Below are 27,858 nucleotides of genomic sequence, written 5' to 3'. Positions count from 1 at the left end.
ATACTGAATAGCACCACACACTTGTGGGGCAGTTCCTAAACATAAATAAGTGGCACCAACTCACTGAGAATTTTAGGCTACCCTTGAGTGAGGTACACGTTCCATGTATTACTTTGCATCCAGGAACAGAAAATTAGATTTTATGTGACATAGGTGTAAAATAGACATATTTTTCAAAAACATTTTTATTTAAAACATACCAATACACAAAGTATTGTTCACATGCGTAACAAAATAATTTAGCAGTGTCTCCATTACAGATGTCTAATGACAGGTGATTGTAATATTAGAAATTATCAACAATATATGTACTGTAATAGATGCTCTTGTCACACTATATATTGCTCCTGTTGCGTATAGAGCCACATGGGGGCAGCATGGGTACAAATAATTACAAAAAAAAAAGTTTTTTATCTTGAATTCCTTCAACTCGAGCAGAATACATTTCAATATCAAATTTGCTTTTTTTTCCATACAAAAAATGTCATGCACGGCTATCAAAAATGTATATCCTTTAACTCTTTCAAAACTACTGTTGAGGACCATGCTACACATTCAGTCAAAGAATGGTTTAGCAACTTATTTAGTTTAGTCTAACACACACTGAATGTGTCACTACCCACTGAGAAACTGGATGTACTCTTGGATGTGCATTTCAAACAGCAGATCTAGGATGAGATTTCTTTCATTCATGCTGAATTGTTTTGCAGAAAAACTGTTCCTAAATCCATTTATGACTACCACCCTGCACTGAGAAAGATCAGTCTCTGCAAAACTGGCCCAATTCTGCTGTGCTAAAGCATCACATATTCATTGTTTCAGAAGCACCAAATGCATATTTCAGCCTTGGCCTATTACATTCTCTTAGTCTCTTACTTAGACTCTCTATTTAGGCTTTATATACAGTACATTTTCCTATGGTGACAGACAGACTTGGTTTTTTATATTTTTAAACACCCTGACTCGCATCATCCTCACATTTCTCTGTCATACTGCTAACAAGATATGCTTTAAAACAAAAACTAACAATCAAGAGGTAAAAAAAAAACCCCACAATATTCACTCGGTCATCCAGCACAGCAATGTGCATCAAAAATAAATATGATTTTTAGGGCTAAGGCAAACTTGTGGAGCTGGGTCTGTAGTCACAAAGCATCTTTAAACAGATGCCCTGATCTAGGACCAGTTTTCCTGCTTTGTCTGGATAACAACTTTCTTGTGGTGCAAATCAATGCTGATCTGAAAACAGCATTCCTACAGAGACGGAGTATTACGCCAAATCACTTTCATTTTACAACAGCACATGTATTCATTGTATGCTAGATCCGTGTTTGAACAGAAGAGAGCTGGATGGTTTTTCAGTGGTTCTGTACTTGTTTGTATACATCTATGGTTCATATATTCTTTTACAACCTCAACATCCATGAGATGATGCAACAGCAACAGTACTCCATAGAAATGAAAATATCTTGTAATTTCTCTGGCAATTTAAAAATCTTGCACTTGGATGGAGAAGCAAGTGCAGATTCAAGCCTCATATGTGGGATAAAATACATTTTGGTACAGTTGTAAAACTAAAACGCTAAAGTGATGAAGTGTGCACACCCAAACTAAACGGTTCTCAGTGAAATGAGCGCACATGTAAAAAGCCATGTTCAGCGAGTCAACTCTTTTTACATCAGAGTTAAGAATAGCTTATTGGAACAGTCTTTATGCTAAACCTATGTAGAGGAAAAGGGAACAAAGTCATTACAGGCTCTTGTAAAGTTGTCTTGCTTTGAAAACAGCAGATGAAAGCACAACACAAAGCATTAACACCCCCCCCCCCACACACACACACACAAACAAACACACCCGACACACTGTGCCTGATAAAAGATAAAGATAAAAACTTGACACTCATGAATATATGTTATGTTACAGGAGTTAAAGCCCCACTCAGGAATAGCTACTGCTGTCAATATGGGAAGATTTTCAAACTCCTTTTTGTATGTTTGCAGCTAAGTGTGCCAAGGTCTTTGTTCATATACTATCTGTATATGATTAGAATATGAATGTGGTTGCCTTTGTTGGTTCATGTGTAGCAGTTGTATGGTAAACAGATGCAGGATTATCATGAATACAACAAGTAAAATAACAATGGTTGTAGCCATGGGTGCTACTTTTTATTATAGTCCGCATTTCTTATTCTCCTGATTTGTGGTCAAGGCAGGTAGACGGGGTCAGCCGCTGTAATTTTCTGTTCTTTTTTATGTCAGGATTGTTAGCCACCCAAAGATGTTTTGGGTGTTTTTTGCTTATCATCTCATCCACTCCCCTGATGTAATGCCCTATTATTATTATTATTATTATTTTTGAAAGTGGGTGCATTCCAAAAACATGACCTGAGCACTCTAAATTCACCTCCGTCCCTCTTTTCACTTTTACAGTAGAAGCTGTAACAAACGCCATTACTTCCACTTCTTGATTAGGCCATGTAACATGTCATACTCTAAGTTAATCAGAGCTAATTACAGCCGAAGAGCTGTTTTGGCCATTCCTGATAAGGAATCCAACCCGCTGCCTTATTACAAATTCAACTGCAGATATAAGAAATTTAACATGCTCATTGCAGCTGCACCATGTCTACAAACAATGCAAGTCTTCTTTGTTGCTCGGAGGAATTGTGGAGCTATGATTTAAGAACAACTAACAGAAAAAGTGTTATTTTAACATGGCTAAGATTAACAGAAAGTAAGAAAAATTAAAAAACAAGAAAAACGTTAAACACATATATCCCTTTATAAAACATTCCTCTCCATTATAGTTTGGGGTCTTGGGGTACTGCAGTTTGGTAGTCGGTCAGGAGTGAAATAGTAGGATCCTCTGCAGGGTCCTGGTCAAAATAAGAGTCCCCTTCCAATTCCAGTAGAATGGGCAGGTCCTCCCCAGCAGTGTCTGTGGTGAGTGAATCAGGTACGATCACTGGTTGAGAGGTGTACTGAACCAGCTGCTTTCCTGAAACAATCAGAAACAGTTCTTAACAACAGCTCAGAAAACATTCAGCAAAGGTAGCAACAAATTTTCAAAAGTCACTAGCTTATATTTATATTTGAACTCAGGAATGTCGCCTTGATTTTTATCCCCAAGAAAAAGCTGCCTTCATATGTGTAGTGGAGAATCTGGAATTAATAGTTCAGAACACAAGACTTCATTATCCTTCCTAAACCAGGGGCCATATGGAATACTTCAGAACCCCAAATAACATCTCTTGTCTGAACCTCTAAGGTCCACAAGAAGTTTCAGCAGACAGAATTAAACCAAGGGACAACAGTTTATGTATTCCTACAGGAATTTAAAGCCCAACTTAAACATTCAAGAGAAAATTTCTATAAACTTGGAATAGAACAATCTATAATCTCTGGGGCTCAGGTTAACTCCACATCTGAATGATCTACCTGTACATGTCAGATCTGATGTGAATAACATGGAAATTCTACAGTAAAATTCAAAAAGTTGAAAGTATTAAGTACACCAAGATCAGACTGGGCATACTGATAAAACCAGAGACCCCATATGTGACAGATTTCAGCAGGCCATAGCAAATAGTGCTGGGCGGTAAAACGATATTGATATGTTTCGTGATTAATTTTCGCTCGATACCGATGATAAGCTTTGGGTTATAGAGTTTGATAAACCTTAATTTCTATTCCTGGTTAGCACAGCCAGCTGCACGCTATCTGGTGAGTATACTCATGCTATTACGGTCAATGCACAGGCGACCGCATGAATGCGAGAAGGTAAACAAGACTATAATAGGTTTAATTCATGTGCTTGTGTGTATGTATTAAATATATAAACATTTATATTAAATATGTTATAGTCTCCTGTTCGCTATATGTTTTGGGGTGTATTTTGTTTGGTATGGCAACCCCCTGTCAGAACACAAGCACAGAATCTTTCCCTTGGGCACAGGGAGAATCTGGTGGGCTTTTCTGCACTCAAAGTGTATTTTCCGGTTTGCGAGAGCACTGTTAGTTGCCTGACAAGGTTTTCCTCACATGAAATTATTTTCTCTGCTCGCAAATTTTTAATTGGCTCCAATGCCATAGATCAGGCTGCTTCTGGAATTTTTCCGCCTGGGTATGCTCCGGACCCACCGCGTCCCTGAACTTGATAAGCGGTTAAAGGCAGTGAATGAATGAACGTGCGAAACTTAAAACATTCTAGCTTTCCCACTGTTACAAGCACTGTTCTAAGCCTTCTAATGGGTTAAGTGCAATATGATTATTGTTCAGAACTTAGGAGTGTTCATTCATTTATTTATTTATCATTTTAAACTCTTGTTAAGCTATATTTTTACTCTGCTTCTTTAAACACTTGAGGTGGTAATGCCCCAAGAATGTTTTCATAACACAAGACAAAGATATCAGTACTTTTATGTGGTAAGGAAATTTTATTGTTCCAGTGAAATATTTCCTTGTGTATTTGAGTAATGTGCATACAATATGCGTGTATATATATATATATATATATATATATATATATATATATATATATACACACGCATATATATATAGAAATGAACATTTGGTGTATTCAGTCTATATTTTTTATATTTTTTTGTCACACTGTGACAAAATATTAATATTGCGATAAATATCGAGATTGATCAATATAGAAAACATTATAGTGAAAAGTTTTTTGGCCTTATCGCGCAGCTCTAATAGCAAATCACGCACACATTTTGGACCTGCCCTTGTCCCTGTTCATACTGGTCTGAAAAACGTAGCTACGAAATGTACTGGGACCTAATGGAGACATCTATGAAAGAATCAATGAAAGTCCACAAATCCCATATTAAATCAAAGTAAACGTGGGGGGTGAACAGCCTATTTAGTCTTTAATTCACAATACCTGATTTAGTGGAGTCTGGACTGGTCTCCGTCTCCCTGGCAGGCTCTGAAAGTAATTCCTGAATCTGTAATTAGAGGAGTTTAAACTCCATTAGCATAATACATTCAACAGAACAAAAAAGTTGACTTCACTAACAAAGCTAGAATGAATGACAAAGTTCAAATACTAACATTCAAAACATTAAAGGTATTTGATTGAAAAAAGGATTTCCTTCAATACCATGCATTTAAGGGTGTGTTTTAATCTTTTAGATTATTTCCCTTGGTCAAAACCAATGACTGTACAAAACATAGACAGTGCAATTTCTCTCGGGCAACTAGACACTCCTGTTGGGTGCACTAACAGACGCTTTGTACTTTCAATGCTGCATTGTTTACAGTGAAATGTAAAATTTTCGCACACAGCAAATCCAAACTAAGAAAACAAAATAACCAGAAATTAAGGTAGCCTGTAAAAAATCCACCCTGCTCCTATGCGGCAAACATGGCCATCTGAGACATTCTTGGAGAAAAAGGAGTCTACCCAAACAAGGTGGTGTGTTTATCTCAGCATTTGGCCTAATGCATAGAATCTGGTATCAAATTTAGACAAAATTTAGAAAAAAAACCCACCTGCCATTATTTTGGTGCGCACCAGTGTAAGCATTCACACTTACTGTAAAGAACTGCACTAACAGAGAAATCACACCAGGGTTCTTTAATCAAACCAAATCTAACAAGTATAAACACACCCTGGGGCCACAGGTTTAACAAGACAAAGACATCAAAAATCTAAATGACAGGTGCAAGGGGCTTTAGTGAATAGGAAAAGGAGGAATGAAAAATTCTTTAAAAAAAAAGCTCATATAAAACTATGTAATCGACTGACCAGCTGTGGGCCCGAACTCAAAGCACAAATCTCATAAAGGTCATAAAATGAAACATTACATATGAGGTATAGCCATTTTCACCTATACCTGCCTGTACTCTTGGCAAAATATGTCCTTTATACTGAAGTGTCATGCTTTATGTAAATCCTTCTTTATATTACAAAGCATGATTTTAACCGGTTGGAGGAATTTTAATATAGTTCTTAGAATTTTAACTTAGACTAGAATCATTATAATAACACTTGTTTATTTTGATATTAAATGTGAAGGACAATTGTCTCAATATGAAAATTACAAACTACCAAATACCCTAACAGCAATAAGTATAGCTGATACTAATTCATCAGCAAAAAAAAAACAACACTTATTAAATTCATTTCAGGAACAGAAACGCACTGATTCGAGTGTTGGAGCCTAATACCAACAAGGAAAGTGTAAAACATTCAACAGCTGTAGACACCATTAATGAAGTCAGACTCACACTTGTTAAGCTGTCCAAGTCGAAGTCAGAGCCAGGGTTTGCACTGAAGATCTATAAAAATTGGAATGCAAGTTAACATCAGCTTTTTATTACTTGGTACCAAAAGATTTGTGGAGCTACAGCTCATACTGTCTTTCTACTTTTGTATAATGACTGATAGAATTAAACTACTGAAAATACAATGCATGTCAAAAAAGATTGCTAAAGGCTTCTAATTTTCAGCCTAAGAAAATCACTCATTTATTGATGATCAAAAAAGAACACTCACATCGAAGAGTGGTGAAGATTCAAAATTGATGGACTGGGCATTGAGGATCGACTGGAGGTTTTCCAGGCCATTATCAATACAATCCAGGTGATCGCTAAACTCCGATCTGTGGCAGAAGAGAGAAAAAAAAAATCTTAAAAACTCAATTTATTAGCATCCATTTCTCTGACCTCTTTTCTTTCAGTAATCTGTAAGTACTGACTCAATCTTTATGGGGAAAAAAACAAACAAATTTCAACAAACGTTTTATTTTCAGTGATAACCACAAAGCTACAGAGCTGTGCCACACGCTGGTGAACATCAGTAAAGGCCAGTTTCCTGAATTTTCTTCTTTTTTGGACCATGTTTTGAAGGGTGACCCCACTACATAAATGTCTACCCCCTTGGAAAAGCACATGCATCTCTGCTTATATGACATGCCACACTCCAAAGTGCCCAAATGGTAACATCTAGAAGTAGAAAATAATCCATCACTGATCATCATGCCATCATAGATACTTATCACAAAGGGAGAGATGAGGCTTGTCCCAGAGCTTAGGAACGTTCAGTCACTATATGCACTAGCCCATAACAACAACAGTATGCCAGACAGAGCAGCTGAATCTGAAGCAAACATGTCTATGAGGAAGATCACTGTCGGCACAAGAACACTGTTATTGAAATGAGTTATATTCAGTGTTCATATGAGTGATGTGATAATTTCAGTATAACAACTGTGCCTTAAAGACAGGAACAGGAGATTTAGCTCTGGATAGGACTGCATTATGATGTGGAAAAAAGACACATTTTCAATTAATTAATTTCTAGTAAATGGCTAATAAATATTAATTACTATGTTTTACAGGGTCAGATAAAACTGCAGAAAAACAGGTATTTAATAAATTACACAGAATCCTCAACCTCATCCCGGTCCAGTCTTTGCCATTATTACAAGCTCTACTTCTTTCAATGCACTTCCTTTCAGTTTTTCAACAGAGATATTTTTTCAAACTTCCAATATTCCATACAATCTGGTTGTGTTTTCTGCTTCTTATGATTCAAGCGATTACAAACACTTTCAATTCTCCTGAGGTCTGGGCTGTGGGGTGGACATGCCATTGTTCTGAGAACATCAGCAGATTGTTTTGCAAAGTAAATTACAAATTACCTTTATCAGTAACTTGACAGCTAAACATTCTTTCAGACTAACAGTAACAGTTAGTTAGTTACTAACTGTTACTGAAACAGTCATGCCAATAAAGCCAAGCTGAATTGAACAGGGATATGTTGCCTTCTGAAGGCATTCTGGTGCTCAAATCTTGGACCGTTGCTCTGCTTCTTTTAATGATTATTTTATTTTAATATCAGAAATTGCTAGTGACAAAAATATATTTAAAATGAACCATTTTCACCAGAAACTAAATAACTGAAGGATGTGTCTTCCTTTTGCACATTACTGTATATAAAAACCCATTGGTAAACTGCTGGCCTACATAATGAATTCCCATGTGAACACTGGAAAGTGGCTGAGGGTTCAAAAACACTGAGGTTGATGGCCGCAATTCTCCATGGTTAGTGTGAACAGGCCTTTTTAGCTTTTGAAGCACAACACTGCATGTTCTGGGCATGAAGCGGCCAACTGAAATGCTAACCCTGTATGTAGTCTGAGGTGAGGAGATGAGGAGGAGAGGCTGGGGAAAAGGCCTGAGACCTCAGACGTCTGGGAGGAACTGAAAAGACAGAAGCACAATATGGCACTGGAAAAAGTGGGAGGGCAGGCACTACACAATTACTGTTCACTCCCACAGAGAAAAGCTTGAGCGAAGGTTTCAGTGGAAAAGCAAGCATATAAGCTAGGTGCAAAATGGAGATTTTACACCCAGCAGCATCCATCTCTCTGCATTATTTATAAGTTTGTAGGTACAATTTAAACAGTAGAATAAACAGAAAATTTGAAAATATGCTCGTCCAGTAGTGATTCTTTCTGGAAAAGGCCGAAGGCTTCAGCTAAAGAAAACAAAATTCATGAATTAGCTTAATCTGCATTGTAAGCTCAGAAAAATGCATATTATATACAGTTCACATAACCCTTTTGTTTAAGAAAGGGGTTTATTTGTCATGAGATCGTATGTGCAATGCCACAAAACTTGTGCTGATTATACTTCTGTAAAAAAAATGCACAACATTCTATCGTCAAGCAGTGAAGTGAGCTGAGGGAAAACATACAACGCAAAAGCTTGTAGATGCACTGCCGTGCACACCTCCAATATATCAATTGTGTGTCATACAGATCTGTGAAGCTGTGGCTGAAAAAACGACGAATTGGCCATAGTCACTATACCCAAACAAGTCTCAATCCTAAATAGTATGAAAACTAAATTAAGCAGTTTGAAGATGGGTTGTCTCAAATCCTCAAGATATTAAGAGTGAATCTTTCCTTATTCTTTAAAGTATTCAGATGCATTTGGTACAAAGGACCATGAGACGTTCTACTTGTTGTTTGTTTATACATCCCAGTTGTATGCTGCCCCCTTGTGCACATGTTCACATTACACATGTTGTCTGACACCTATGTCAACACTGTGACATTCGCACAGATAAGTTCATAAATTAACAGACATAGAAATATAAACCAGCATTACTACAGATTGCATTAAACCTGCAGAATGTAAGAATCATATTTAAAGAAACATGGCAACCAAATTTGTTTAGATTACTTAAAATGAATTAAAGACTGTTATGAGCACTGTTCAAATTTGATCATGCCATCTGAACACATAAAACAATTATTATAAGCAATCTTAGAATTGTGGATGAATGATTCCTTTAAAAGTTCAAAAACAACGTCACACATTGATAGTTTTCAGGGCTCCGTTCAAGCTTAAAGGGGCAGTATAGCTTATTCACATTACATCTAAACACAGGTAAGGTGATTTATAGACTTGTTTTTTTATATATATCAATCATTTGCATAATTTAAAAGAGGGGGTCCCCTGTCACTGGGAGAAGAAGGACCTGTGCATAGGGGAACCTGGGGGAAAGAGCGACACTACTCAAAGTACGAGCTGGTCATTATTATACGTGCATGTCTTTATATAGGTGGCACTATACATTTGGCTCATAATTGCCACATTTATGCAATTAGGATCAAGTCATTAGTAACCATGCACAATTTGAGGATGATCAAACCAAGCATCTCAAAATTACATCCATTTCCACTTTAGCGTGGCCGAAAATATTTTTTTAAAGAAAACAAATTTTCATAATTTATTGCATGCTGACCATGACAATCTTTGCAATGTTTTGGAGTCTAACTTTAATACTGCCTATTGTAGAATTAGTATGTGATATACTTACATAAAATATATACATAAAATAAGAGAACAATGTTCCCTGTGATATATTCAAAAATTCTAAACCCATTGCCTAAAATGTTTGTGAGGAAAAAAAAAATAAATGAATTGACCAAAACAATTTAAATGTTTGCCAAATTTGAATGTATCAGCCAGCTGTGCTAAGATTTACAAGGAATTCAGCACCAAAGCAAGATGCCAGACATGGCATGGAGTTGCAGCAGTTCCGAATGGTGTCCTGCGACAATACCATCCCATGCAACTATAATATTCTCACACAGTTCTTGCAAATTTTGGCATGGCTGGAATTTTGATAGCAACACTTCTTGTCAGGCAAAGGTAATATTACTCAATGGGTAAAATGTCTTTCATAGTAAAACCAATTTTACTACCAAAATTCAAGAGCATTTCAAGACTAGTGATACATTGATTAATTCATTCATTTTCTGTAAAGCTTATCCAGTTTAGGGTCACGGTGGGTCTGGAGCCTACCAGGAATCGTTGGGCACAAAGCAGGAACAGACTCTGGAGGGGGCACCAGTCAATCACAGGGTCACACTGATACACTCATTTAAAATGTTAAGGGGTTACTACTGAGTCCACTGGCTATGTTCAAGGCAAACGACCAAAAAATGTGAACTTTCACCAAACTTTCGTCACATTAGTCAAAATTAAACACCAAGCATCAACAAGAGGTATCCACTTCCTGTTTGAAGTATTTATTCATAATTTATTCACTGCATGTATGACAATATCCCTATTAATTTATTACTTTATTCCTTTGTTTCCTATTGAATATCAGGGAAATCTGATGAACTCTCTAGGAGTACTTCAAAAGTGTTCATAAAACTTGAAAATTTAACAAATTCCAAAATGTGCAATTTACTATTGGGTGGAGTCATTATTCAAGCCAATACTAAAACTAGAAAAAAAAAAAAGAAAAGAAAACTAGGCTGGCCTAGTTTTGCCGGACCACCATTAGCCATATAGCCATTGTCACAGAGGTGTTTCTGGTATTTCAAAAACAGGCAAGCCCAAAATACATTCCCTAGTTATTGAAAGGTCTGGAGAAGCTTTGGTGCTTCATATCATTATCATTGTTTACATGTGGTTTTTATTCTGTGATTGTGTTGTACAGAAAATATGGAGGGCAGGACTAATAAATGCAGAAAGGAAAAAAGGAGAACAAAGTTTTGTTCATAACTTATAACACCACTATCAACCACTATTCTTGTTCATTTTATTAAAAAACACTAGATGAACACCATGAGAACACCATGGACATTTTGTGGATTTTAAGAATTACAATGAATGGCGAAGTAAAATAACTAACAGAGCCAACCACAGCCCCAGAAACACACACAAAACGAGCAAATTCCCATTTTATTTCCTATTATTTGTTTATATGAATCTTTGTAAATGACCCTGTCCAGCTCCAGCTCCGATAAGGCTGTGTGTGAGGCTCTGAACTTATTGAACCTCGACACACCCATGGATGAAGCCACGGTTCACGGTGCTTTTGAGCTTTTGTCCAGCTGGGAACTAATCTTGCTTGTTTGCAAACCTGTTTATGTCAGTGGAAATGCACCGAATGGTTCCAAATTTTGTTCATGCACTAGAACCGTTCCCTCGTTGGTGGAAAAGCGCTATGTGAAATGACTAACAACATACTGTGTAAACATGGCTGAACTAACAGTAGAAGGTGAAATAACGTTCCTCTTCACACACACGTGTTTCAACATTAGGAGCGTCAGTGAGCCAGCGAAAACTGCCAACTTTCTTCTGTCCTTTACATTGTGTTAAATGAATGTACCAATATAAATACTCCAAAATTACTTGGAATAATATCTTTTTACATTGTCCTCCAATGAAAGCTAAATTTTTCCCCTCTGTAAAATTGCAATTTTGGATATGCATGTTTTTTATTACCGCGACCCTGAAATGGATACACAGAAAAGATGATGATGGGTTTTATTGGACAGTGACAAAATAGTTTCAGGAAACTGATGGTGAATATTCAATTAGCATAATTATAGTCATACATTTTTCGTTTTGGTTTGCACACCAATATTTTCAGGAAAAAAAGCTAATAAAAATGTATTTTAAAAAAATTGCCAAAAATTTAATGTAAATTTATGTAACTTAAAAAAAATAAAATAAACTAGGCTTTACCAGCAATAACAGGCCTGAATGGTTAGTGACTGAAGTAAAGAGGTTTGAAGATTATGAAATACAGACACAGGCAAGACATGAGGCACAAACTTGCAAAAAGCTGGGTTATACAGACTAACAGTAAAATAGGTTTTAGATCATTCTGTAAGAGTGAATGAGACATGGACATTCATACTCACTTGTCCAAGCAAGCCACACTCAAACATTTTTGTTCTGTGGGGGACGGAGTAGGGGCAGGTGCTGGTTCGCTCTCCTGCAGGATAGAGTTGATGAAAGTGGTTGGCGAGAATGGTGTATCAGCAGGAACACTGGACTCTGCCCCAACTTCCACCTCCACAGGACACACTTCTTCTATTTCGGGACAGTGGGTGGGACTTGAAGGCTCTTCTTTAATGTGCACCAATGGGCTCGTTCTGTTAAGAGTGCAAATATACAGATTTCTAAAATTCTATTCTGGAGACAATATTTCACATTAAGTTTTCTACAACGCTGTGTCCCAAATCACAACTGATGTAAAAATGAAAATGTTTTCACATTGCAACTGAAGCAAACTTTATTCAGTTTGATCCGGACAGAGACCAACACTTGGGGCCAAAGTTCCAGACCAAACAATGTGGGTGTGAAAGCACCCAAAGAGGTGCGGAAGGCCTCCAAAATGTCTTTGTTTCTTATCCTCAATGATTAAGTAATTCGATGGCTACTTAATGTTCCATGTCTGTATTCATGAGTGGTTGGCTGCATTAAGCATGATTTTTTGTGAATACTATGAGTTCTGTTGTGCTCAACTGCTCGATGGGAAGGTGGAGGCCTAGGTGAGGGGAAGGTATAGCTGAAAACAAAGCAGTTGTTATGGTCTCAGATGCTGCTACTCTAGTGTAACACTCACAGAATGTATCACATAACTTCTTTAGTATACAAAATAAGCTTCCTAACACAAATTAATATGAAAGGTGTTGGTATAAATTTTGCTTGTTGTACATCAAATGAGAAACACAAGTTAACTGACTGAAATGGTCATTAGAGGGTGCTTCTTAAACATGTGTTCAGTGTAGGTTTGACACAAGATGGAGAAAGCATCATCACAGCAACAAACAAACACCTGTGGTGAGACTAAGCTGTGTTTTATCAAGTCTAACACCTTGTGAAGGAGCAGTGAGAAAGTGTTTATCATTTTGGTGCAAGTACTTGCCTGTCCTCAATCCACTCTTCCTTGTCACTGGGGCTAGACTGGGCCATATCTGTGATGTCAGAGATGATAGGGCCAGTTATAACTGGAGCATTGGAAGAAAATATGCCAGTTCCAGAAAAAGCTGTGCCAGAAGGCTGGAAGAAAAGAAGAGAGAAAAAAAAAGTAATTTACAATCTTTTAAAATACACTAAAAATAATGTTAAAGCCATCATCTAAATAAAACTATTATTATTGCCTAATTATGGAAAGCCATTGCTGTGTTTTTGGAACTACAGAGGGTACAATTTATAATTATACAAGTAATTAGTAAACGTTTCTGGAAAGACTATTCTAAAGAAAGTCAGTAGGTTATCCATCTGTAAATGAATTCAAAACAAGCAATATAACTCAAGTAGAATATGCTGTAACATCAATGTCAAAAGTTGAAGAAGCTGAAATACCAGGAAAAATTAATACCAAAAAATGCTTTAACATTTGATGTGTAGAAATATCCCCCTTTCAAGTAAAAATATGAAAAGGAATTACTGGGCCACTGATAATTACAGTGGTATGAAAAAATTTGGGGACCCCTGATAATTTTCAGGATTTTCCTTTATAAATCACTGATTGTTCAGATCAATTTAAGTTAAATATCATATAGCAGATGAACACAGTGATATTTAAGAAGTGAAATGAATTATATTGGATTTACAGAAAGTGTGCAAAAGTTAATAGTTAACTTAATAAAATTAGGCAGGTGCATAAATTTTTGCACCCCAACAGAAAAATAACATCAATATTTAGCAGATCTTCCTTTCGCCAAAATAACAGCCTCTAAATGTGTCCTATTGCTTCCAAACAGAGTTTGGATTCTGGCTGAAGGCATTTTGGATCATTTTTCTTTACAAAACATTTCCAGTTCAGTCAGGTTTGATAGTTTCCGATCATGGACAGTCCGCTTTAAATCAAACCACAGTTTTTCATTGATATTCAGGTCTGGGGATTGAGATGGCCATTCCAGAACGTTGTACTTGTTTCTCTGCATGAATGCCTTAGTAGATTTTGAGCAGTGTTTAGGGTCATTGTCTTGAAGTATGCAGCTCCGGCACAACTTCAACTTTGTCACTGATTCTTGAACACTATACTCAAGAATCTGCTGATATTGAATGGAATCCCAGTACCTGCACTGGCCACAAAGCCCCACACCATGATGGGAATCGCCACCACATTTTACTGTGGGTAGCAAGTGTTTGTCTTGGAATGCTGTGTTCTTTTTCCGCCATGCATACCGCTCTTATGGCCAAATAACTCAATTTTAGTTTCATTAGTCCATGTTGATGCACAGTGACACCATCTGCAGCAAGATGATGTTGTAAGTCTTTGGAGCTGGTCTGTGGGTTGATTATGACTGTTCTCACCATCCTTTGCCTCTGCTTATCTGAGACTTTTCTTGGCCTGCCACTTTGGGCCTTACCTAGAACTGTACCCGTGGTCTTCCGTTTCCTCACTTTGTTCCTCACAGTGGGAACCGATAGCTGAAATCTCTGAGAAAGCTTTTTGTATCCTTCCCCTAAACCATGATGTTGAACAATCTTTGTTTTCAGGTCATTTAAGAGTTGTTTTGAGTCTCCCATGTTGCCACTCTTCAGAGAAGGTGCAAAGAGGAGAAATACCTGCAACTGGCCACCTTAACCCTTTCTCATAATTGGATTCACCTGTATATGTAAGTCAAGGGTTTACAAAAAAAATGTTCCAAAAACGTGCTAATGGTATTCAAATCAATAAAACGACAAGGGTGCCCAAATTTATGCACCTGCCTAATTTTGTTTAAATAATTGTTGCACACTTTCCGTAAATCCTATAAACTTCATTTAACTTCTCAAATATCACTGTGTTCGTCTGCTATGTGATATATTTAACTGAAATTGCTGATGTGAACAACCAATGATTTATTAAGGAAAATCAAAATAATCAGGGGTGCCCAAACTTTTTCATACCACTGTATATCGCTCTCTAATTCATTTCTTATTCTCAGAACCTCTGAGGTCATTAAACAACTCGGGCACAGAAACTTTTCTTGAGTGCAAGAGCTGATAAGGTCAGTAAACTTGGTGCATGAGGAAAACTAAAAATTGAGAGGCCAAAGATATTCAATAATAGAAAAACATATTTTAAGAATGAGATGATAATCAGTACTCAAGAGAAATATTTCCACACATATTAAAACAGATTTAGATTTTTGACCTGGTGTTTTTGTGTCCTCTAGTTTTGTGGCAACAAAGCAGAGTACTTACAGACAGAGTGGGTGAATGTTCCAGAGAATACTGTCTGCTGAATTTAGGCATGGAGTGTGCAGTGCTACTATCGTTCAACATTAAGGGCCTAGAGAGAGAGTGAGAGAAAGAGAATTATTAAATGAATGAACAAAAAAAAAAACAAAGAAGAAAAAAAAAGTCCAGTCCAGTTTTACAGGTCTCTTTATGGTATGAATGTAGATAATGTGTGTAAAATATCTGAAAGACTTGCATTTTTCTTTTCACACCGAGGACTCTGTTGGACCGTGCCAGTGTAACAAGGAACTGGATAAGCTATAGAGACAGAAAAAAGCAATATTAGGACATTTATGACACTGTACTATTCTCACATAAACAAAGTAAAAGATTAATATTATTGCTAGAATAATGTTTAATAAATAAACAATGTTTTAAAAAAAAGACTCAACTTATGAGTCTTGACAGGTGTAAAAGTCAAAAGTATTGCACAAATTCTGTTTTACTGGTTGTGTTAGATGACTTCTATGTTGAAACCTTTGTGCTGACAACCTATGTTGAAATCATCTTGTTGTCATTATTTGGTATTTTTCCTTTAAGCAATTAATAATAACAGATTTATATCACATCTATCTTACTGGAGCTTTGGGCGTGGAAAAACAGTAGACAAAAATAATGAAAATATTAATTTGCCTGTGCACATTGTAGAACACTTAGGAAAACTTGATTGGTTGTTCTCCAACATACCAAAAAATGGATCCAAAATCAAAAATAAGGGGATGGAACGTCTGTAATCATTATTGACATCAGACCAGATTTACAGCCTATTTAGGTCTAACAGAAAAAGGTCATGTCTTCGCCAAAGAATTTAGCACTGATATACACAGATAGAAGTCATCAGATTAAATATTACCTTATTGACCACTTTCTGTTGCTGGGCATGTTTCTGTCTCAATGTAGCAACCTCTCTCCACAGAGCTTCATTCTCACTAAAAAAGAAAAACAGAACATGAGAGAGAATTAAAAAAAAGACAAAGTTTAGTTGTAATAGAAAAAGCATGACTGAGACTACAATAAAAGCAACAATGACTTAGCACTGGGGTCTGTACAGACACAAAACCATGAATAAGCACTCTGTTACACACTGTTAAAAAGCAGTCCACATTTTTATGGAAATGTAAAAGATAAGACATTTTTAGGACATTATTTTGCCAAGTTAATAACTAATACAATATCCAAGCATCTCTGGTTTATTCATGTTTTTAGAACCACTTCAACACTGTTCTGTTGACACTGTTATAGCAACTTTAAATATTTGCACATGACCCTTGACGCCAGTTTAAATCAGCAGTGCATAAGTCTCAGGTGGATAACAAACTATTCTGAGGCATGGACATTGATATTTACTGCACTCCAACTCGGGATAGCCCCAGAGAACAAGGCTCAAGATACAGCTTCCAGGCTCAGCATTGGCTACATTGTAATTTCAATGTCTCTAGAATTTTTAGGTCAAAAAACAATGTTTGGAAGAACACCCTGTCAACATTGATCACAAATGTATGCCATCAGGTTTGGGTTTGATAGGGCTTCTTGGAAGAGGTGGCTTCCATCAAGGGTATGTTTAAATTTAATGTGCAGTAGTTGTAATATGAATGTAGACTGGAGCTGTTATAATCATGACATTAAACTAGTTTTGATTAATGGATCAATGAAGTGAATTGGGACAGGCAATACTTGGTACTCGTTTATACTTCATTTTTATCTGCTGTTCATGTTTTGTTTTTTTAACATGAAAGCATTAGTTAAGCTTAGCATGAAACAAACTTCACTACCATATTTGTATGTTTTATTAGGAGTCATGAAAGGAGAAACTAATCGGAAGAAATGCCATTCTCTTAAACATCTACAAAACCCAACACCATGCTTTACACAAATTCTCATAAGTATAAGACAATGGGGAGGGTAAAAGTCGCCATGCTCTGCTGACAGACAGATATGAATGAGCTCATCTGCAAAATCCCATCTGCATCTAATCATCTCAGCAATGTGGTACAGTAACCAGCCTGTCCTGCAAGCATGTGTTCCAATCCAAAAACAACTATGACAGTGCACTACAGCTGTGTGTCAGAAGAAGGGACATCTTAATGATGTGTGCTTTAACAAGTACTCCTACAATCCAACTTGAAGTTGATGATCTACATCTCACTTGCATGAGAGCTTGCCCGTTTTTGGATGGTGACTAAGGCGAGCTAAAAAGGAAAATCATTACTGTACTGTCACCCCTCAGTAGACGCCCAAAGGCAGAGGTGCTTAGCCTACATTCACTACACAAGAGAGCTAATCCAACAGCCACTTTTAAGTTTTAAACTCCTAATGAGTACAATGCCTGATTTTTTCTAATTGATACAACTTTTCTAGGAAAACAACAAAAAATAACAGCAACCATGCCAACCTCAAAAACAAAAGTACAATTCCCTGCTGACTGCCTCTGCCTACATGAAAAACACACTGCAGAAATGCACACATGCAGGAAACACCAATAGTTTGTCAAGTTTGATAGCTGAACATCCAGACTTACAGAGCCATAAGAACATGTAGTGTAATCACACAGCTTTTAAATGACTTCACATCAGAATGTATCGGAAATCTCTCCAGCCCTTATCAGACCCACTACATGTTGTGTGTATTTTAGTCTATGCTGAGGCTCAATGGACTCTGCTTCTTATCAGAAGCTTAAAATAAATGAGCTTTGCACAGCCTTTACACGGAGGCCACTTTGCTGTGCTCAATGAGAGAGAAAAATAATAAAAAATACACTCTTTAAAACACCTCAACAAAAAGGGCAAGTATGTAGCAAACACAAAGTTTTTTCCTGTTTTAAAGAGCATTGCTATTGGGCTGATATCAACATTACATGCTGGATCGGGTATCAAAGGGGAAAATAAAATTAATATGATACCACACCATAAAATGTAAACAGAATCACACTGGATAGCCTTGTGTCTAGGAGTAATGTGAGTAGTTTGAGTGTAATACCCCACTTTGTCTTGTGCTGTAAATAAAAAAATTTAAAGCTAGGTATTCTTTAAAGATTAAATGTTGTACTGGTCAATGCTGAACAATGTTTTATTGCTACTGGAACACAGAAATAGCTTTTCTGCCATCTCTTCTTTCAAACTATTTGTTGAGCTGATTCAAGATGCAAACAGTTCCAAAGAAAACTGGCGCCTACAGTTCTAAAGCACTACCAGAGAAATTCTTACGCAATTCATCAATTTTTCCTCAAAGTTGGTACAACTTATTTTTTTCAATACATAATTTCTTTGCTTGTACAGCCCTGCAGAGGGTCAGCTTTGAGAAGAATACAATGACATACTGAAACATATATGACATAGAAACCAACAATCTCTGTGTTTCACTTACTGTTTAAGGCTGCTGATTTTGGAATCCATAGACTCTTGCTTTCCCTTCATCTGCTGCACATCTGAAATCATCTTAGTCACATCATCTGGGCTCAGCTTAAGGTCCTCTTGCTTAATATTTGACACCTGAGAACAAACACCACGAAACTGTCAGAGAGAGATGTGTCTGTGTGCAGGTTTGTGTAAGAGCTATGCCCTTTAATTTTAATTATTATATATTATATCTATATAATTGTGCCCAACTGTGTCGTTGTCTCTCCCTGGTGTAATGGGACTCATTATAAGGTTCAAGGTGTGGATGGGGAGCAGAGCTGTCACATTTGGTGCTTTGGGGACAACTCCCTCATACTGGCCACTGCATATTCAACATAACCTCATAGCAACAAACTCTCAGAGGAGGTGAGGAATAGAACTGTTGTTCTCCCCAAAGATGGCCTAGGCTATAAGACTGCTTACACCTTGAAACTGAGCTGCAGCATAGTGGCCACGGTCATACAGTGGTTTTCCAGGACAGGTTTCGGAACAGGTTTCGCAAAGATGTTGACATGTTCTGCCTCATATCCAGATGTTGGCTTCAACAAAAAGAGACGCATGAGTGCTGCCAGCATTGCTGCAGAGGTTGGAGTGGGAGGTCAGCCTATCAGTGCTCAGACCATACACCACACACTGTATCAACTTGGTTGACATGGTGGTTGTCCCAGAAGGAAGTCTCTTCACAAGAAGGCCAGTGTGCTTAAACAAGCAGTCCAAGAGCATGGATTGCTGAACCCATCTCCTGTGGTTAGACAAGACAAATATAAACTAGTTTGCCTCAGATGGTGTCCAGCATGCGTAGTGGTGCCATGTGAGAAGTACTAAGATAACTGTGTCTTGCCTACAGACAAGTACAGTGGTTGTAGCATCATGGTCTGGGGCTGCATTAGTGCTGCCGGCACTGAGGAGCTGTGGTTCATTGAGACAAACATGAATTCCAATATGTACTGTGACATTCTGAAGCAAAGCATGATATCCTGCCACAAGGGGAAACTAGGCCACAAGGCAGTTTTCCCAACATGATAACGATCCCAAACAACTCCAAGACGACAACTGTCTTGCTGAGGAAGCTGAAGGTAAAGGTGATGGACTGGCCAAGTATGTCTCTAGACCTAAATCCAATTGACCACCTGTGGGGCATCCTTAAGGGGAAGGTGGAGGAGCGCAATATGTCTAATATCCACCAGCTCGGTTATGTCATCATGGAGCAGTGGAGAGAGGGAAAAATAAATAAATAAATAAAAATATTGTGTAATGTGTCCAAAGATGCATTGAGTTTTTCAGAAGACAGTAAGTCTATAAATCTATACTGCTATACTAGCTGTACTACTAAGTTATATCTAAGTTTAATTTATGTAGTGTTGTCCCTATAGTGTGTAGTTCATTTACACTACTATCAAAGATTTACTGCTGGTTCCGCATGAATTGTTTCTAGAGGGGCTGTAATTTGTGCAGCACTGGGTTTGTTTTGGAGAGTGAGGGAGAGATTGGCATAAAGCCGCTCTGAGCGAGCGAGGGAGTGAGTATTTTTAAGCAAATGTTTGTAAATGTTTATCATCGTGTTTCAATAATAAATTAAGACACTAAATGACTATCCATCTATTCGCCTGTGTTTCATATAAGGGCTCCTGCACTCTTATTTTAAATTTGTTTTCACCACTGAGATATTTAATCCCACAGACTATTCTCTGCACAAACTGTGAAAATCGTCCACATAGCAGACAATTTACAAAACAAATTTCAAAGACGCCAAGTTATCATTTGTAATAGCAGCTAAAATTACAACATCAGACAGATAACAATAACTAAAATAAAACATACCAGTAAATAATATATCGGCTACTGATACATACACTCACACACTAAGAACTTGGGCTTGAATACACACTGAACTGGTCAATGAGACTGAGGCTGCCAGTGGAAAGGGCCTGCATTTGTGGGGTCAAGCAATGTCAGATTACCAGATTCTCTGCCCCTAATCCACATAACCCTGACTGGCAAACACCCAGAGCCCTTGAGATTAGCTCAATCTGGGCCACAGCCAAATACAGTTGACCAGACCAGCACTTGATAACATGATAGAATATGCAACCATTTAGACCTTATGTGAATGAATAAGGAAGACTTTAGAGTTGCACAATAGTTATTATACATGACAATAGTTTTTGTATGTTTAACCAACACCTTGTATTTCCAAAATGATCATTTAAAAAAAAAGACAAAACCTTTAAGAGGTTAAGTTATTGAAAATGAACTATTGAAAATGAACTAATATGGAGCTAAATACCTGCCATACATACTTGAATCTGGATTTTTTTATATTTGTTTATAATTTATATGGCATTTGATAAAATTGTAATTTATTAATATATCAGATTTACAAATTCTGATCCGTAAATTCAACTCTTTTAAATTCACAGCTCAAAAATTAGACTAGGTCAACCATGTGGGCTTCCCAGGAAGAGTAATAGAATCCAGTGTGTAACTTGACACTGCCTTCTGACCATTCTGTACAGATGTACAAGATGTTTATAAAGAAATGCAAGTATTTCTATATTAAAGACTGGATCCTAGCAAAACTTTATTATGGTTAATAAAATATAAAGGTGCTTGCATTTGACATTAAAACAGCTGTTTAAATGTAATTTAGTCAGTTAAAATAACTAAACTTATTCTTTTGTAAATGTTAACATGACAAACTGGATGTTCAACAGTGCTAATGGCAGTTTTTTTTATGCATTTTTGTATGGTTAGAATGAATGGACTGAACAGGGTTTGAATACTGGGGTTTACACACACACAAAAAAAGACTTGTTATTAAGAGTGTTCTTTAAAATAATATTTACAATTCATAATTATTACTTATATAACTTGTAATCATTTTATTTCGTTTCATACTATACATTTTTAATCAATATATTCCAGTTTCATAGTTGTTAAAATTTCATCCAGAGTAAAAAAGCATAACTGACCATTTAGAATTTAGTTACTTGCAAGATGATGACTAGGTGAGTTATTTTAGTCTTTCATACTAAATTTGCATAAGCTTATTTAATCAGCTTAACAAAAAAAAAAACATAGCCAGCTATCTCCATCCCTCAGCTCTACATTTTTTAAATAATTGACAATAATTGAACACTGAGTTTCTTCACCTCGTTCAATAGTCAAGTTTATATAGTCACAAAAATTTAACTTTTTACTTTGTTTAAACTAAGGGCTGGGCATACCGTTTGAATAATTAAGCATTTGTTGTTAGTGTTGGTAATGATTTACTGATACAGTATTACTAAATGCCGCAAGTTGTTAACAGTCAAGACCATGCCAGATCTCCAGAAAACATCCTTAATATTGCTGAGTATATGCAGATTTACAAGCTTGTTTATTATCACCAATACAAACAACAAAATATTTTATTATTCAATCTAAAGAAAACTAGCAAATAGGTTACATTAGAATTTACGATAATGATGAGAAAAATAGGTCTTCTGATACCAGCATTCTTACTCTCAGAAGATGAACAGAATTTGGGCTCACCTCTCATTAAAGAACCTTTAATTTTAAAGCTTAAAAATCCAGATAATTCCATGCTTGCTTATAACTGGATGCTTGCATTGCAACATTGGCCCTTCCAAAAAAAAAAAAAAAAAAGAATATATATATATATATATAAAATTCTATTAAAATTAATAACTCGAAATACTTTTTGATGAGATTTATAGCAAATCCCATAGCTAACTATTTACATGCAATGGCTTCATAGCTGATTGTCTCTTTAAATCTTATCAGAAGATACTTTTATCAAAGGCATATACTGCCTTTTACTTTACAATTAAGAGGTTTTGCTTCTCAGATTGCCGTTTTTGTGTAAAAGACAAGATAAAGAAGTAATAATACACCACTTACAGCGGTCACCTTCCGCTTAATGTTCTCCAGCAAGTGCTCCTGTCCTCTGACAAAGTAAGGATGTTGGAATTCTGTGTCATCTTTCTCTGGCTTCACTAACCCACCTTGCTCAATGTGGACAACTTTGCGAAAACCATCTGTCAGAAAACACAGAGAGTGCATCAATGTAGTCCAATGTTCATGAACAATTTTTTCTTAAAGTAATTATTCACATAAAATAACATGAAAGATCTGTAATGTGAGTACTATTGTACTGTAATGGGGTACTCTTTATAAACTTTAAAAGGTTGATGCATAGTAAATATTTACTATTTCCTACATTAAACATATACTTTGTGACATTAGCACTGCAATAAAAGTTTCAAAAATTCTTACACATATTGAGTTGCCGAACAAAGCTGGCCATGTTATTGTGCTTGAAGTACTTCGGGAGCACCTCTTTGGAGAATCTGCCTTGGTCAAACACATGGAAGCTGTTGCCATGCTACAACACAAGAGAGTTTTAGTTATTTTAAGAACATCCATCCATCCATTATCAGTAACCGCTTATCCAATTTAGGGTCGCGGGGGGTCCAGAGCCTACCTGGAATCATTGGGCGCAAGGCAGGAATACACCCTGGAGGGGACGCCAGACACACACACATTCACTCACATACTCACACCTACGGACACTTTCGAGTCGCCAATCCACCTGCAACGTGTGTTTTTGGACTGTGGGAGGAAACCGGAGCACCCGGAGGAAACCCACGGGGACACGGGGAGAACACACCAACTCCTCACAGACAGTCACCCGGAGCGGGAATCGAACCCACAACCTCCAGGCCCCTGGAGCTGTGTGACTGCGACATTACCTGCTGCGCCACCGTGCCGCCCTATTTTAAGAACATTTACTAGACAAACAAGAGTTAAAGCTCCTGAATTATATTACTACAATAATTACATGCAAACTGATCATTCAAACCCTAAAATTGACTTGCCAAAACAAGAACATGTTACTGACAGATACAAAATCAAAGATCAACCAGTTTGAGGTAATAGGTTCTACCCAGAATGTGCAGTGGATCTAAAAAAATCCCTCTTGAGTAAACCAAGCTTTTTTCCATTCAACACAGAACACTTGAATGCTATGAAATTTAGGGGAGAACACATCAGTACAGTCAGTGGTGTAATCCGCCATGAGCGGTGAGTCAGTTGTAAACTTTCAAACACAAACTATCACAAAGCTAAACAGACTACTAATGATTCACATTAGCACACTGCATAGACATCTGAATACACACAACTCCAATATCCATTGGTATTTAGTTTGCTAAATAAACATAAATAAACATATTTAGTTTGCGAAATAAACGAAAAACACATAACACCTAACATTTGCTAATGCTTTAAAGCCCCTGGGAACACATTTTAAAATTAATGCTCCTTAAAAATATGCTCCTCAGAGCTTTCTGAGGAACGGTGTGGGCATGATTCAGTACTAATGACTGTGTGTGACTGACAGTTCTCTATCACCAGAGAACAGAATGCTGTTTATGTTACCATGGCAACACACAGCCTTGAGACTGCAGTTGTCATCTTACACAAGATACACAATAAAATGGCACAGGCGGATAAAATTGGCATTATAGAGCCATTCATGTATGAACCTACAGATGTCTTTTGTGTGTCTATGGTGTAGTTTCATGTGATTATTTATATTATTATATACAGTGGAACCTCTACTAACGAACTTTCCAAGATACAAACCGGGCATTTGAATATTTTTTGCCTCCACCAACGAACCATGACTCTAGAAACGAACCCGAGCCTCTGCTGAGCCGGCGGCTGGAAATGGCCACTGACCCCAATAGGAGAGTCTCCCAGCGCGCCCAGACTTGAGTGAGCTTTTAATAGCAAATTGTAGTTTTAGCAATTTAGCATTAGCGTAAATAGCAGACATCGAAATTTGTGCTAAGTTAAGACGTATCTACGCTTCGTCTCCCCACATTGACCCTCCTACTATCCGTTATTCCACCCACCCCCACCTCCCGTCATACAGCCAGGGCCTGTGTTACTCCTCCAGCCAGTCGTCACGTCTTCAAGGTAGCGATATGTAACCACTTAAAACTTTTTGGTTTTTTTATTACTGTTACCATTGTATTTCTTTTTTATTTTGAGTAATACTACATGTATTTTTTACTAATTTGAGAGTTAGGTAAACATATCAGTGCAAAAAGGGTGACATTCTGGGTGGGGCTGGAACGCATTAATTGCTTTTCGATTATTTTAAATGGGGAAAATTGACTCGAGAAACAAACTTTTCCACTTATGAACTGGGTCACGGAACGGATCAAGTTCGTAGGTAGAGGTACCACTGTATATGTTAACACAACTGTATGAACTAGATACCTTAGACTCTCTGCAAATTGGTGCTTTCCCCAGCTGCTACTCTGTTGTACTGCCGGCCCAGTACAGCTGCTATCTCCGTTGTAACTCCGACTTAATCCATTCAGGCTCGTGCTGTATTGTTTTGTTTACTCTGTTTATCTCATCCACTCCCTCCCCATAGCTTGGTGAACAGCTGGATAGCTAGCTCATTTACTAATGACTCAGAGAAGAGGCGTGGCTATGGCAGCCTTGTGATTGGTCAGGATAACTGTCAAGAATTACCCACTTTTAAGACCACCCATTCTACATCGAGAGGAGAGAAGTACTGGTCATTATTGAGGAGAGATTTATCATATTTTGCATTTTTTATTTAAACTTTGCTGAATGTTTCACATAACACCCAAGTTTTGAATTTTACAAAAAAAAAAAAAAAAAAAAAAAACCCACAAAATTTCAAAATGGAATCCCAGGGGCTTTAAACCAGGAATTCACCAACTTATAATAACCATGAAAGAGAAGACATGCCCTGATATTATAATGAACAGTGGGGTGGTTTGAGGGGCGTAATATAAAAACTGTATTATTGTAATAGCAAAGATCAAGAGCATAATTTTAAAGTAACACTAGTAGTAGTGTTTTTCCCGTAGAATTATAGCTTCAAAATCATTGTAATACTACATAGACTAATAGGGAGAATCCTTTCCTCATGTTCAATGGTTGAGAAGAACACAGTAAACACATAAACTTAAGCATAAATGACAGCTTCAAAATCATGTCTCTACGACTGTAATAAGGAGAACAGAGCCTCTTTCATTAATACTCCGGACTCAGAAACACAAAAAATGCACTATGCATTTTCTAGAGGTGGGTAAGAAATCTGCTAGGGCACATGGTTCATTCTTATGCAGGCAAGATGGCTGAAATTTTCTAAAATTGATTTAAGTTACAATATATTAATTTTTTTCCCTTATTATAATTGTGCAAACAACTTGCCAGCTTAGCCAGGAACGCTTGTGCTCCTGTGCCTGAACACCAAAGGATTGTGGCTCTATAATTTTTTTCTGATGGCCTTGCTTCTGAGTGGCTTATCAAGATATTTTTTGGACATTCTGAACCAACTACTGACCGAATGCCATTAAAAATATGTTGCCTGAGGTGTAATCAACCCAGTGCATTTCCTCTTAGGAGACACCAATCAAACTTAGTTATACACAGACTCACTGAGAACACCTTTTTTTTAAATGAAAGCTAGTTGAAACATGGACTCCAATACACGTTTCAATTGTCTTTACCTGATATGAGCTTGGGCCCATAGAACTAATTAAAGTTTCTGCACAAAATTGAGTGGTTTTCCTCTTGTGTAATGGTGTGTCAGGTTATATTTACTGATTTTGCAGAGGGATTTGCTTGCTAAAATTGTCCACAAGTACAAAACATTAAGCAAATACAATCGAAATATTTTCTTTGGGCTTCTTCAATTATAAAAAGCTGCAAGAGAATAAACATAACAGATTCTGGATTTACAGCATTTTACAAACTTATTCTGGAATTACCAATTTTTTTTCGATGATTGCTTGTGACGTCACGAAAACAATCTATTTTTAGATTTGTCATTCAAAAATATACATTGCTCGTGACCATTGTTTTTTTTTTTTACAAATTTCATATTGTTTACAAATTACATTAAACTAATTTGTTAAAATTAATCATTAAATAACAGTTAGTTTTGATTTAATTTAGCCTACTAATACGGACTGAATGGCCCAGGTTTGTCAAGTCTCTAATCGCTGGAAGTTAGCGTAAATTCACCGTAAAGTAACAACGCTTCAGGACAATTCAGTCACTCTTCGGACTACGGGCATACTTCATTTGTAACTCAGCTTCTATTACAAACTAACTTACACAAGGGTGATTAAGATTACAAATATTACGTCTCACTTTATTCTTCTTCGGAAGTTCGTCCAACCCCCTTTAAATAGCAACGCTAGCACTGCTAACGAACACAAACTGAGAGCAAAGTAAACTAAACCGTAAAACAGGAAAGGTCTGTGTTTTTAAAACGAACTAGAACTTTGTTATGTTGCCATTTTTAAACCAAGAGTTATTATGGACAGCTAATTACTACTTCAGTCACAGTAAAAGCTGTCATTAGCTCTCCAGTAGCGAGCTAACACGGCTAACGCGCTAAGCTATAACTTTAGTGGAGATAGTGGTGGGCTTACCGGGCTCCAGCAGATGAGCGGGTCGGTCTCCGGATCATCCACCAGGGTCCATAACTTCGTGAGAAAGGCAGGCACGTTACTGCTGCTCACCAACAGACCCCCGGAGCCCACCGTGTGGAACTCCATGTCCGAAACTACAAATAGTGTCCTTGTTTTCCCTCTGATTCGGCTGAAGTGGAGTGGATCTCAGCTGAACGCTTTAGCTCCACATCTCCGCGAGAGAACCAGGTTTATCTCCTTTTTAACTTTTCTCACAGACTCTCGGATTCCTCCGACTCTCCCGTTCTCGTCCACGGAGAGATATTTCCTGTGTTTCTCTCCTAAAGCGCTGTGTTCAGTCGTAATCCGTGGAAATTTCCACCACGAACTATACACACCTTACAAACTGCGTAGAAACCTCCACCGCCGCAAACGCGCTCCAGCGACTTTGACATGTGACGTCACTCCAAAGCGAAA

The 27,858-nt window shown here is 37.2% G+C and overlaps 1 protein-coding gene across 2 annotated transcripts; it reads right to left on the bottom strand.

The window, feature by feature from the left end:
- Positions 1-166: 166 nt before the first annotated feature.
- Positions 167-27,858, bottom strand: LOC136699304 (heat shock factor protein 1-like). 2 transcript variants are annotated; one of them, XM_066673909.1, is made up of 14 exons: positions 27,403-27,858; positions 23,189-23,297; positions 22,814-22,950; positions 18,879-19,003; positions 16,369-16,444; positions 15,712-15,773; positions 15,480-15,567; positions 13,207-13,340; positions 12,197-12,430; positions 8,145-8,222; positions 6,514-6,619; positions 6,246-6,296; positions 4,897-4,960; positions 169-2,997 (listed from the first exon to the last, which is right to left on the bottom strand). In XM_066673909.1, exons 1-14 carry the CDS (start codon positions 27,526-27,528, stop codon positions 2,801-2,803), a joined length of 1,587 nt encoding a protein of 528 aa, XP_066530006.1. In that variant the 5' UTR covers positions 27,529-27,858; the 3' UTR covers positions 169-2,800. The 2 variants fall into 2 exon arrangements, with proteins under 2 accessions (XP_066530008.1, XP_066530006.1); XM_066673911.1 differs by lacking the exon at positions 8,145-8,222 and having other exon boundaries at positions 167-2,997.

This window comes from Hoplias malabaricus, chromosome 6 (assembly GCF_029633855.1).
Source record: "Hoplias malabaricus isolate fHopMal1 chromosome 6, fHopMal1.hap1, whole genome shotgun sequence".
Classification (NCBI taxonomy): domain Eukaryota; kingdom Metazoa; phylum Chordata; class Actinopteri; order Characiformes; family Erythrinidae; genus Hoplias; species Hoplias malabaricus.
Note: the sequence above shows the minus strand (reverse complement) of the source record. Positions and strands in the feature narration are given on the sequence as shown.